General features: G+C 39.6%; 1 protein-coding gene across 1 annotated transcript; it reads right to left on the bottom strand.

The window, feature by feature from the left end:
• Nucleotides 1-770: 770 nt before the first annotated feature.
• On the bottom strand, nt 771-4670 carry snrpd3l (small nuclear ribonucleoprotein D3 polypeptide, like). The gene is made up of 4 exons (XM_017714429.2): nt 4542-4670; nt 3346-3479; nt 2307-2499; nt 771-1030 (listed from the first exon to the last, which is right to left on the bottom strand). Exons 2-4 carry the CDS (start codon nt 3469-3471, stop codon nt 963-965), a joined length of 387 nt encoding a protein of 128 aa, XP_017569918.1. The 5' UTR covers nt 3472-3479; nt 4542-4670; the 3' UTR covers nt 771-962.
• Nucleotides 4671-13998: the final 9328 nt, after the last annotated feature.

Here is a 13998-nt window from a genome sequence, read left to right as displayed (position 1 = left end):
TGTAAAGGATTCTAATGGTTTTAGAGGTGTTTTGGGAATGACTCCAGACAGAGCTGATGGTTGCCTAAAAGGACGTCTCTTGCAAGAAAGCTAGTGGTCACTAATGGCAACCATTAAGCCACTTCCCATTAGCAAGCAAAACCATCAGGTTCTAATGGTCTTTTTTCAGTAGGGAGCTCCATCAAACTGGCCCAGAATGGCTCATCATAACACCTTAAACTACAAGGGCCCATCTTGCTTTTCCCTATACGAACAGATTTACATTAAAGTCTTGAATGTTGTTTTAAAAATTAGGGTTCTTTGGAATAACAAATGAATGGATTCCTAAGGAGAACCTTTCAACAGAAGGTTCTGTATAAAACTATTTAAAAAAAAAAGGTTAATATAATGTAAATGTTTACCAATTAGAAAAGGTATTTCCTGGAACCAAGACAACCACCTTTATTTTTAAGGATGCAGTTGATGAACAGGTGAACAGAAGCTGAAGGGGTTTTTTTAAAAAAATGCACCCAAAATGCATAAAACAATTCTCATTTCTGCATCAGTGTGTGAACCTGGGAAATGAAAGCTGCATAATTTATACCAGACAAAAAAAGCACTGTAAATCTAAGCTGTACTGTAATCTGATGTCAGCCTTTTAACAAAAAACAAACCCCCTAAATATTCTCCACAAAAGTCAGACTCAGCAAAGACAAAAATTCTAATTACAAGTGTGAAGTTTTAAATTAAACCTTATTCTGTGTTTATATGCAAAACCAAATGAGCCACAGTAAAAGCAAACAGCTCCCTTTATTATGGTAAAGAGAAAAGGTGAAAAAACTTCAATAAAAAAAAAAGAAAAAAAAAGAAAAAAGCGCTCTGAAACATCAGTCAAATCCACATGAGTTACTAACCCAAGCAAGCTATTAACAAGAAAGGTAAAACAGAAAACTGTACACATTGAAGCCATCCCAGGATTCCAACTATCGCCTTTTCTGGAAGATATTTCCTCTTGCTCCTGGCCCTCCTCGGCCCCGACCTCTCGCAGCAACTGCAAGACAAAGAAAAGAATCATTGGTCACGTTTTAAGCCTGTAATTAGTGACACCGTTTCCCAGGTTCATTATTCCAGCTGAAGGCAAGGCCACAGCAGAAACTGCTGGACCTAAATGAACACTAGAAAACTACAAGCACATTTGCTGTGTGATACTGTAAAGGATAAAAGACCATAACTATTGCAATCACATTACAGTTGAGAGGCATTCAACTGCACAGCTTGTATAATCTCTAGAGGAAGGCACTGCCAATAGAACAGACAATGGAAAGAGAAAACCTTGCCAGAAGAGTAGAGGCTGTTGATGCAGCAAAAGGGAGGGCCAAGTCTTTATTTATACCCCTAATTTTGTAAGAAATGATAGATGAGCAGGTACCTACAAACTTGTAGATGTGCAGTGTTCCTTGTGTCACTCAGTCCATTGCGTGCTCCATTTTCAACCATAACTACTCTTATTTCTTCAGTTACTATGCTCAGTAATTTAACTGCATTCATTGTAACTCAAAACTGACTAATAAAAGGCCAGTGGGGAATTGCTGAATTCCACAAATAAGTGGTTGCACTAAATAACTCAAAATACAGCCACTAATAGCACCGTTTCTATAAAGCCTTCATAACGTCTTACCAAAGCTGTTCTTCTAATTTATCCCACTTATAAATACTAAAGCATTATGTCCAGTTGTATTCTTTCCCTTTTGTGCTCTGGTATTCATGCACTTAGTGTGTGGAAACACCAGTCACTCCACTATGTTGATTTTTTTTTTTTTTTTAAAACCAATTATGCAACTGTGATTTAAATTTTCATTATATTCTATAAATTCGGCCCAGGCCTGTCTTTGGCCAAGACTACCAGCTTCATTTTCTTAGTACAACAATCCCTAGTCACATTAATATTTACTTAACAGATGAGTAGTGATGTCCTAATGTTGGAGAATTCCTTCCTTTGGACTACTGCTCAAAAAACAGACAAGAGGCACTAAAATATTAAAATAACTTCTAGTTTGGAAGAAAAATTCACTTCTTGGGAGAAACATTAAAGCCTCTGTCTGAATGTAGATATGCACTCAAACACTAATCAATAAAATGCAGGTAAAAAGTTTGATGATTCCAATCCAGCAGTGCTTGATAAACACAACAGTGCTAAGTAAAATGCCCCAGCAGTAGCACAAAACATTTAATTATAAAAATACTTATCTACAATGTTGAGTGTCTTACAAAACATTTTACAGACGTCATTACAAATCAGTGCAGAGATAAAAGGTGGCATGCTGTACCTTGAGCTTTAAGAATAGCTGCCTTGCCCCTTCCAGCTCCTGCTCCTTGATTTTTATTCTTCATGCTCTTTAACATGGGTGCATTTTTTAACATGTCAGGCAGGATGAGGAAGCGAATTTTGCTGCCACGGATGTAGACTTGCTCCAGCTGTGATACTCTGCCATCCCGATAAGTCACAGTAATGTTAGACATCTGAAAAATCAAGATGATTTAACACGAAGTGTTAGTTCAAACATCAAGCACCACACTTACAGGGCTTACACACATTTTTAAAGACAAGTACCATAAAGGATTATTTGAGTGATGCCATAGAAGAACCACTTCTGGTTCCCTAAAGAACCATGTTTAAAAAGAGATTTGAGAATGTGAATATTCACATCTTAAGAAAAAGTTCTACAACTATTTAAAAAGTAGCTCCTAGAACTGATATTATATAGAAACCCTTTAATCGTTACAAAAAGTTCACTCACCCTAAAGGTTCTTTAGGAAACCAATCTTATGTGGCAACACAAAAATTTAAAACCACCTTTATTCTTAAGAATGTACATAAAAACAAATGTTAATCAACCTGCACTGAACAGCACAAAAACCAGAGTGTATGTGAACACTACATATAGGAGCTGTCAATTATTAAGTACACTTTCCTTGTGCTTACCCATGTTGGCCATTTTGCCAGGTTTACGAAAACCACAGGTGCACTTTGATGTTTTAGAAGTACAGACTGTAGTCCATCTGTGAGTGTGCACCATTCCTTGGCCACCCAAATACTATATGATACATGGGCCATTCTCAGTATAGCACTGGCCCAAAAAGGGTAGTGCCACATCTGTAGGTGCTGCACTGGCACAAGTGCACTGCCACCCAAACTGTGCAAACAGATGAACCACAGCCAGTCACTCAACAGACAAAGTGCTACCATATGACAGGAGCACCTGATAACCTGGACAATGAGCACTGATACAAGACAGGTGTACGTAAATTGTTACTTCAGTATTAATGAAGCATCTGTACTTATTAAAACACCAGTCCAGACATTACCTGACAGTTCATGTTATCCTCAGCTTCTACCAGTTTCCCCCTGTACACCTCACCAGTATTGGTTTCACAAGTCACAATGTGGCCCTCTGCTTCATGGAGCACTTTGATGGGAACGCCAATCGACATGGTTGTATCTGCAGCAAAGAGAAAGAATTAGTTAATCACAGAAAAAACTATAAACCCAATGGGAAATCTTACTAACTTTTAAATTAGGTTTTGATCTGCATTATGTAAAGGTCTCCCTTTTAGTTTTTAAAAGATAGAATTATATAAACAGGGCTACATTCAAACTGGTGCTTTAATGCTGGATTCAGTTTTACAGTAACATTGTTTAATATTATCGCTAGAGATGGCAGACTGGTTCTGATGGCCATCAGCACTGGACCAATATCAGCAGCCCAATGCTGATGCCCATCAGGATTGGGCACATGATTTGATATTGGAGCGGATGAAAAAAATCTGATCCAACCCTGCTGCTGGTCTAGCCTGTAATGGTATAAAGCCACATTGTGTGTTAGCTGGGTGTTTCATCCTGTAGGGTAGATGCTCATCTTGACTGAAACGAAACCAAAGCTTTAACTAAAGCTTAGTAACTTCCAAAGAAGAATTTTCCAAGTCAGTATCAGTTCATACTTAAGGTTTTCCGTATCTGGATCAGGAAAAAAATGTGGTATTGTGCATTTTTTATTACAGATGGAGATTATTTTGACCCAGGTTGAGGTTTAAACCACTGAATTGTTGAGACATTGTGAAATTAAGCAGCAAGGCTAATCTAATCACTGATTAACTTGTACTATAATCTTGCTTCTTTGCCATGAAAACTTGCAGCAACACCAGCCCTTTGGCCAACCCAGGTCTAGCACCTTAGCCAAATCCCTGCCATGACCTTCTTCATTTGCACAGCACCCCGTGCTCCACAGGTCGCAGTAACTAATAACAGATAAGCTGTTGATGGTAAAGCTTCAGAGTTTCGATATCTGCTAAAGGTCTGTTCTGCTCAGATAAAGTCTTGCCTTCAGGTTTGGGCAGTTGGCTAAAGTAACGTTAGCACTTGCTAACGCAAACAGCCAGGCGAGAACACCACGGGTTTCCGTGGCCCCAGTGAAATATTAAAAGCCAAATTTACTCGGTACCTTTAACACGTTTTAAACACGCACAGACTGAAAAATACGAGCACTATCCTCCGGTTACTGTACCTTTATTGAGCCGGGGTGAAGTCTTTGTGCTCGCTCACTAGCAGCGTGCGTCCGTGCAGCGTTTTCCCGCTCCCACAATGCAGCTGAAATGCATCGCCTCACTTCCGGTGAGTTCCTCACTGCATCATGGGAGTTGTAGTCACTACTCCATCGCCGTGTAAACGCTCACTCTGCAGTACCAGCAGTAGGGTGCGCTGTTTAACTACTTACATTGGCCGATTGAGCGTGGGGCCTTGGCTCAAACGACGCTTCTCATACCTGCTGAAAGTAGAAAGGTACCGACATCGAAAACTCTTAAGAGTCCGTTTACTGAATGTGGCACTTTGACTTAATGTTGATTTGTCTGCTGAGACGAGGAAACAGGGAGCGCTGCCTACATAGAAATGCCTGTGAATCCTGTTTCAGTTCACACACTGTAAGTAGTAACTCGTCTTGCTAGTTCAGTGGGCTGGAGTACAGTAAGTAAACAGTAAGCATGTTATCGGTGTGCGACGGGGTTTCTCTGATTTTCTTCTCTGTCTGCCCCCCAAGGCTAATGTCCTCACACTAATGTGGCCCAGAAGGGGACTTTATAGACGTGGTATGCAAAGCCGCCCCCGCCCCCGCTTGTTGTTTGTTGAGTTAAGCTGTGTTTATGTGTTTTACCGTGTTTATGTGTGGGAAGAGGTGAAGAGAGGAATTCTCAGTGATCTCAGCCTTAAGGATGCTGCCGCATTAACTGATTGGCTGTGGGCTGAACTAACTCCACATGTTAGTCCTCTATCAAGCACTGTGGCTGCCTGGGCCTGCGTATGAGAGGTAGAGATAGAGGGCGGAAGGAAAAGTAGTTCCTGTCCTCCGGTCGTGTGTAAAAGTTTGAGCGCCTCTGCTCAAATGACAAGTTCAGTTGGTTTTGTAAGTGAAAAGAAGTTAACATCCTCTACAGAGAACACACTTCTGCACATTACAAGGCACGGTTTCTGTTCATTTGTTGACTTTAATATATATTAAAATGAAAGCACATAAAAATATGGCACAATTTAAATTTGTAAGTATGTTTTGGTTTTACCCAGTGTGTTAAACTCAGCAAATATAAAGACATTTGTACAGAAAATGCCATATTTAGGATAGTTACCTGTTGAGGAACTTATTTCCTCTAAATCAAAATATGTTACGCAGACTTTTACATCAGGACTTGTTTCTTGGCTATATATCTATTTATATATATAATTTTTTTTCTTTTACCTTTTTACAAGAAACATTTCATTCTTTAGATAGATATTTAGTTTACTGGCTTAAGAAAACAATTAGTATTAACATTTTCGTGTCTGGTATTGATGTTTTAGTGTCAATCCACCCACTCCTAATATTTATCAGAGAGACAGACAGACAGACAGACAGGTCACTTCAGTTGATCGCAGAGGGAAGGTTGTCTAGTACAGCAGCACGAAGTACAGTAAATCAGAATCCTTTATTGATCCCACAGTTGCAACCATTTATGTAAAAGAATAAACACTTTAATAATTTAAAACAAAAGATAAAGAGAAATTTGCAATATGTGCACAAAATGTAAGTTTTTATGAATACAATAAAGTGGCAGTGACTGTGATAATAAATATTAAACACCTTGTATAAAGCAGTTCAAATTATTGCACCTCTTAGTTATTGCACACATAATTATTATTATTACACATATGAACAGTACAGTTAGGTATTGAGTATTGCACAGATGAACCACTCTTTACGAGCAAAGCAAGAGCAAAAGGACTGTTGTACGCTATTATAAAGATGTATAAATTGCATACATAGAGGTAAAGATATATTTATATCATAATTGTGGTATTAGGCCTGTCTGTTGCCATCGACAGTGACAGCAAGGCAAAAGCACTCTTGAGTTTAGGAGCAGCAGTTAACTGCCAGTTACTCAGCTAAGCTCGCAAATAACTGGTTAGTTCAAAACCAGTCAAACTGCTCTGACATACATTTAGCCGAGTATAAAATGAAAACGCCTCACCGCTATTTTAGAGTGAAGTATGCAAGTGGGACCATTTTCAGATTTGAAATGAAACAGTGACCGTGAGTATGTCAGTGTTTTGTTTTTTTTTACTGATGACGTGCCTGCAAGTGAAACGGACTCTGAAGTGAACAGAAGCAACTGAGTTCCCCGAAATTCAGTTGAAGGGCACTTTATCTTGCAGCAGGACAATGACCCAGAAGCAACCATGGAGTTTTTCAGAGCCAGGAAGTGCAATACTTCTGACTGGCTAAATCAATTGGCTGACCAAAACCAAACTGGCCATCTGTTTTACTTGGAGAAGACAAGATAGAAAGAAAAAAAACACAACAGAATCTAAAAATGGCTGTATCACACACTTTGCTCAGAAACGTCCAGAAGATATCCAGCATTTAGTGGTGTAGTAGTGCAGGGCTCAATCAAAAGAAGGGGTGGTTGGTGTGCAAGCATATAAAACAAACAATAATTATTTACATTATTACCCAAGTACCACTTCTTTATATGACCCCATTTACAACATACCTTCTGAGCACTGAGAATAAACATGCAGCTGTACAGTAGCTGTGCTGCACCATTACAAAGCTTTACAAGCATTTTTCCTTCCTGTACGAAGACCTAGACACTGGAGGAAGGAAGATGAGGGGACTCTGTATGGTGCTGTAGACCCAACACTGAAATGACCCAAGTTTAAGTCTTTAGCCACCTAGTCTAGAGAGAGATGTACTAGTTGGAGGACATTGTTTTTTATTATTATTATTATTATTGTTGTTGTGTTTCACTGCTGACTTGCTGTGTGTCTGACAAAGTAGCGATTCACAGTATAATTTAGTTGTATTGATCTGGTGCACAGACATACATATACAGTTCGGGTAGTTATCCTGGCCCTGGCTAAAGGCCCACTTTATCATGTTGCTAACAAGGAGCTGATGGAAAACCGAGCCCTTGTGACGCACCTGTCTTTGTAGAAAAATACAGCACTCTCAGGGTTACCTCCATTTTTTTTTTTCTCACTGAAACCCTGTTGAAATACAGTCATGAGTCACAAAGCATAAATGTTCACCTTCACCTCCATTCCTTCTTAAAGGAACAGGTCAAGTTTACAACAGATCAAGTTTACATTTCTTTTCACTCAACTCAAATGCACTCGATCAGCCAAGCCATGTTTGGTGTGAAAACGTGGCTTCTTTAGTTTAGCCTCAGGTGCCAGAATGTAACGCTGCCCCATTTAAGGTGGAAGAGAAAACCTGATTAAAAAGCATCTGAATAAGAAGGAAAAGTATCATTTTGGCCTGTATTTGTGGAAACCGTTTTTGGTGACTATTTCCTTCCAGTGTTTGTTAGCACTGTTAGCCTGGCAGCTCCAGTTCTAGAAAAAAGTAGGACACTATAAAATGTCTTGGCTTGATTGACTGCATTTGGGGTAAATCCTTTATGCTACCTAAAGAATCTGTTAGTTTCAAATGGTTCACTCTTCAGCTCATCCAGTCCTGCCTGTTTTGAATGAACTGATTTTGTGATGTCACAAAATCCAACACATTTGCATATCCCTGCCTGTACAGCAGTTTAGCTCTTCCCATTCATGTTGATGTTATAAGGAGTGTTTCAGTCAGGGCTAGTCTTTAAACGAGGCACGGTGCAGGGTAGCCAACCAGAATGGAGCTCATTTGCATACATCCATCCTAAAGGCGTAGTAAGTATTTAAAAGAGATGGAGAGTTCACTGTGTTTGGTACATAATCTCAGAGAAAAAAAATGAATGCTAGAAAAATATAAAAAGTATTTAAATGAGTTTCATGGAAGATGATTCAGGAGGAGATAACAGGCCTATTCATACAACACAGTCAAACAGAGCTCTCTGTTCACTACTTTGAAATTGACCTTGTAGCTGTTGTTTCAGAGATTTGAGGAATTTCACCTGCTCCCTTCACCAACGCAACAGGACAGAAAGCAGCATCCTTCCAGCCAGTCTCGCTCAACGGCGCAATCAAACAGACAGACAGCGGGTCAGCGGACAGTCCGCTGATTACACAGTAACTCTCCACAATGTCTCCGAAGCTCATTTTAGCAGCTGAATGAACATGTCAGCAGCCACTGATGTATGTGACAGTCTGTTAGCTTTACTCTGCTCTGATTTACACTGCAGGAACATCCTCGCTGGACCTGCATGGATCACAGCATAAAGGATATTTGTCTCATTAAAGGATGAAGCTGTCCACAAGCACAGAGTCCAATAACACTGCTGTCTGAGATGCATGAAAAAGGGTCAACAGAAACAGGTGAACTTAATTTCTACACACTTAAAAGGATGGTTCTTCAAGGGTTCTTTAGGAAAGGCAACAGATCTATTTAGAACCATGAATGAAGCTAACGTTTATACACTTAAAAAAGATAGTTCTTCTAGGGTTCTTTAGTAGGCAGTGGTTTTCTTCAGAACCATGAGTTCTTTTTCATGCTAAAATGGGCCTTTGTATGGTGAGATGGTTCTTCAGATTGATGGAGAATGTGTGCATATGGCTCTATGTAGAACCTTTTTGGAAATGGTTCTTCTACTTTTACAAGCTTGACATCGTAACCATAGTAAAACCCTTTTTGCTGCTACATAGAACCACACACACACACACACACACACACACACACACACACACACACACACACACACACACACATATATATATATATATTGTATGTAAATTTCATGATGAATGGACCAAAATGAATGTCCCAAAATGACATGGAGAAACATCTGGTTCCACTGACTTACATTAAAAGTAGAGTATGTTGTTTCCTTCTCCTGTAAAGTTACAGGTTTTGTTCCGACAACAGCGATATCTAAAGTAATTCAGTAACTCAAGTAGTTTTCCAATAAACAACTTATTTACTCTTATTACTCTATACTAATAGTAATTTTACTTCAGTATTTTAACAGGATTTTCAGTACTCTTTCCAGCCCTGTCCATGTTCAGTTTGCTGTTGTGCTGTAATTTATGCCACATACTGTAGCTCAGATTTTATAATAGCACCCAAATGGGTTCTTCAGTTGTTAAAAGCTTGACATCATAAAAATAGAAAAACCCTTTTGGGTGTTTTATAGAACCAGTTCCAAAAAAGTTCTATATAGAAACATCTACACCACATTCTCAGTCTTTCATGATGCAGAGAACCCTTTAATCATGTACAGGGTTCTTTCAGTGTTCATGGTTCTATATAGAGCCATTTTCTTTACTAAAGCACCATGTTTTTTAGGAGTGCATGAGACAAATGTAGCTAACGAGCAAGGGGAGCATATGTAGAGCTGAAATCATTACACGTTTACCTCAAACAGCATCAATTCATAAAGTGATATCAAATATACTTGCTAATGTGATTGCTAACATTAATGTAGCTATGTTATAACTGAAGTTTTTTTTTTTTTTTGGGGGGGGGGGGGGGGGGGGGCATGGCTGAAACCCCTCCTTCTGAAACCTCTCCTTCCTCAGTCCTACAACCCCAATTCCAATGAAGTTGGGTTCACTCATTCACTCATTTTGAATTTGATGTCTGCAACATGTTCCAAAGAAGTTGGGACAGGGGCGTGTTTACCACTGTGTTACATCACCTTTCCTTTTAACAACACTCAATAAGTGTTTGGGAACAGAGGACACTAACTGTTGAAGCTTTGTAGGTGGAATTCTTTCCCATTCTTGTTTGATGTACCACTTCAGTTGTTCAACAGTCCAGGGTCTCCGTTGTCATATTTTGTGCTTCATAATGCGCCACACATTTTCAGTGGGAGACAGGTCTGGACTGCAGGCAGGCCAGTCTAGTACCCGCACTCTTTTACTATGACGCCACGCTACTGTAACACGTGCAGAATATGGCTTGGCGTGGTCTTGCTGAAATAAGCCGGGATGTCCCTGAAAAAGATGTTGCTTGGATGGCAGCATTTGTTGCTCCAAAATGTACCTTTCAGTATTAATGGGGCCTTCACAGATGTGCAAGTTACCCATGCCATGGGCACTAACACACCCCCCACACCATCAGAGATGCTGGCTTTTGAACTTTGCGCTGAAAACAATCCGGACAGTCCTTTTCCTCTTTGGCCCGGAGGACACGATGTCCATGATTTCCAAAAACAATCTGAAATGTGGCCTTCTAGCTACAGACAGAAGATGCCCACAACAACCTAAGTTCGGTGAGTTCTCCCCCCTTCCTCAACCAATCTTCCCTCTTACTACCACCACATGTTGAAGGCATGGTCTGAACTCAGAAACATACTGTTATCTATAAAAAATGGACAGAAGTGCATGATATACAGCGCTGTCTGAAAGTCAGAAACCACCCTTCATTTTTACATGTCCAGTGGTTGGTATAGTGTAGTGGTGTAGTGGTTAACACCTCTGCCTTCTATGCTGTAGACCGGGGTTCAAGCACCCTACACTATACCAATAAGAGTCTTTGGGCAAGACTCCTAACACCACCTTGGCCTACCTGTGTAAAACGATCAAACTGTAAGTCGCTCTGGATAAGAGCGTCTGCTAAATGCCGTAAATGTTAAAATGGCTCTTAATTACAAGCCTAATTACACAGAAACCTCATCACTATAATTCAAAACTAAAGAAGGTATTTATAGACACCAAACGTCTTGACTGATCAACTGTATTTGACTTCATTTGAGTTGTAGTACTCCTTTAAATGTTGTATAGATGTGCTACTAAGAAGACCTTTCGCTCAGGCCTCTATAATTCTCTATACTTCAGTTTGTGATTTATGGTCTTGGAGTGAAACAGGAGTTGAAAGTTTTCAGTGGCCAGATATGACAAATGGTCAGCCTAAGCGGAGTAAAGCCTATTGATTGATGCAAAGGAAGAAAAAGAGTGAATCACTTTCCGGTGAGATTCTTCCGTTTCATCCATTCGTTCCATTTCGGAATGGTCAGTAAATGTCTCCACCCTTTCTAAATAGACGTGCACCTCATGTTCCAGAATGTGTGGCCTCATTCCACCTTTCACACCAGCATCATGTTTTACGAAGAGTCCTGTTGTAGCAGAGATCTTTCCCACCCTAGAGCCTTTTAATGAGGTAAAAGGAACGTAATGGCACAATAAAAAGCATCATCAAATGCCCGTTCATTTGATTTGCATTGCATTAAGGCTAGCCGCTGGCGTCAGCAGCCACTTTCTAGACAAAATCATCGCTGGTTTGTGTGAGCGTGTGCATGCAAGGCACTGGACAGCAGGTGTTACAGTGCAATAATTCTTGTTTTGAAGCGCAAATAAACCATGCCTTATTTCCTCTGATCATTTTATGGCATCAAGTTGTTAAGTGAGGTGATTACTCCTTTAATGCCCCGTTTATCATTTTCTATTGCCTTTTTTTATCGTATTGTCTTAATATGACGAGAATCAAAGTCCATCTTCTTAAGTGCTCTAAAGTGATCTGCATCCTAGTGCTTTTGTCATTTGTTTGTACTGCAAGTTTTGAGAATGCTGAAGCTCGCTGGTGTCACCAGAGAGCAATTACAGCCATGAAGCATCAGTTAAACCAATAAAAACAACCTGCTTTTAAAATGACGTAGTTTTCCTCATACTCATAAATATGTGTACTGTTAACGTGATAAAAAAACCCATGTGTGAAATGGAAACTGTATGGAAAGGGGGGCGGGAAAGCACTTCATTATAATGTACAGTGGCCCCAAAAAGTATTTGGATGTTTTAATCATTGATAAACTTCAGGTTATTTCATAAAATGTTTAATAAATGGATTTTTTTCCCTCACTTTTACCACTAAATGAGATTCTGTGTGGCGAAGGCCTGGAGAAGGATTCCAGCCAGACTGCATCAAGGCTACTGTAAAGCACAGAGTTGGAAACGTTAGGCTTTTTATGTTTACATAATCATCTGATGGCAATTATGAGTTGATCGCATTTAATTTCCACAGTTTTAGCTTTTCACAGTAATATGTGAAATATAAAACATATAATAGGGCTGGGTGATATGGCAAACATTGTTATCAGGAGATAAAAATGTTCATATCAGTCGCTACTGATAATGATCACGATAAATGTCCATTATTTCTTTCAAGATTCAAGACTGGTTTTTGTTCTTGAGTGAAAGTTAAAGAAACCAGACGATTAATTGTGGTTTTAAATGATTCTTCATGATCAGATCATGACAAACACTCGCCGAGCAGAGGAGGAGTTCACTGATCTGTCATGGGATTGTGAGGGAAAGTTTCCCAGCTTAGCATTTATTTTTCCCACATCCCAATATTCATAACTTAAAAAGAGAACAGATTATTAGCCGGTTCTAGATGTCATATCATTTATAATAGCCAGGTAGCCTGGGAAGGTAGCGTTCCACTCTCCCATGCCACACATACAGCATCTTCAGTTTCACCCACTTCTTCTTTCACTTTTGTTGCTTGGGAATGCACAGATAATAAAATGTGACTGCTGCAACACACAGACCACTTCAGCTGTAGTTGTGTGAAGCAGACGTGATTTAAAGCTACTAAAGCTCTATAGGATGTTAGGACAGAAGTGAGTCCACTCTGGGACAGTACAGTTCCACCACTTATCCTGTTACTCACATTGGGTCACAGGAGAACAGATCACGGTCACCCCACTCAAACAGGGAAGGTATAACCCTCTTGTTTCAGACATTATCCTGTGGTTTTTGAGTAGTCTGTCTGCCTCCACGAAATGCTGGCTGCTCACATAAATACCGCCTCTTAACACTGAAACACTGGCCATCGCCTCCCTCATATAGACTAAACGGTCGCATGTGTCACTTTTCTTACAACAGAAAATGCCTCCAGGGCTGTCGCTAGACTGCGGAAGTGTGAGAGTGGTCTGTTATATCCAACGTTTACCAAACATTTCTTACATTTCTGTTGAGGAAAGTTGGATTGCAATAATTTCTGTTCTTGTTTTATCTGTTATTGTTTATTGTTGATGTGTTTTCATCTGTTTGGTTAAAGTAAATGCATGAAAATAAATACATTTACTGAGACGAGTGATGGGCAGTGGTGGACTGTAACTAAGTAAATGTAATTCTTTACTGTACTTAAGTAGTTTTTTTGTGTATCTGTACTGATGTTTTTCCATTTTGTGTGACTTTTTACTTTCACTCGACTACATTTGAAATTCATATATCTGACTTTTTACTCCACTACATTTTACTCCACTACATTTTGCAAAATCTGTCGTTCCTTTTGGTTTCTGTGTGTATAAAAACGTAACATGCCAAAACGAAAGAAACGTGAAGGAAGACCACAATCAGGGCACAGAGGTCACTTTGTTTAGAGCTTGTTTTGACCTGTTGGTCATACCGACCCAATGCAGCACACGGTTAAACGTCAGTGCAGCAGCATAAAATTTTGGGAGAGTCTGTTCAACATAAATGATGAACTAACCTAACTTTGTGTAAATAGAGCACAATATAGAAATATGTCCACATATGCAGTCGAGACTGACGCAGCTTTTTTC

The sequence above is a fragment of the Pygocentrus nattereri genome, chromosome 16 (assembly GCF_015220715.1).
Source record: "Pygocentrus nattereri isolate fPygNat1 chromosome 16, fPygNat1.pri, whole genome shotgun sequence".
NCBI lineage: Eukaryota > Metazoa > Chordata > Actinopteri > Characiformes > Serrasalmidae > Pygocentrus > Pygocentrus nattereri.
This window is presented reverse-complemented; position numbering and strand designations above follow the sequence as displayed.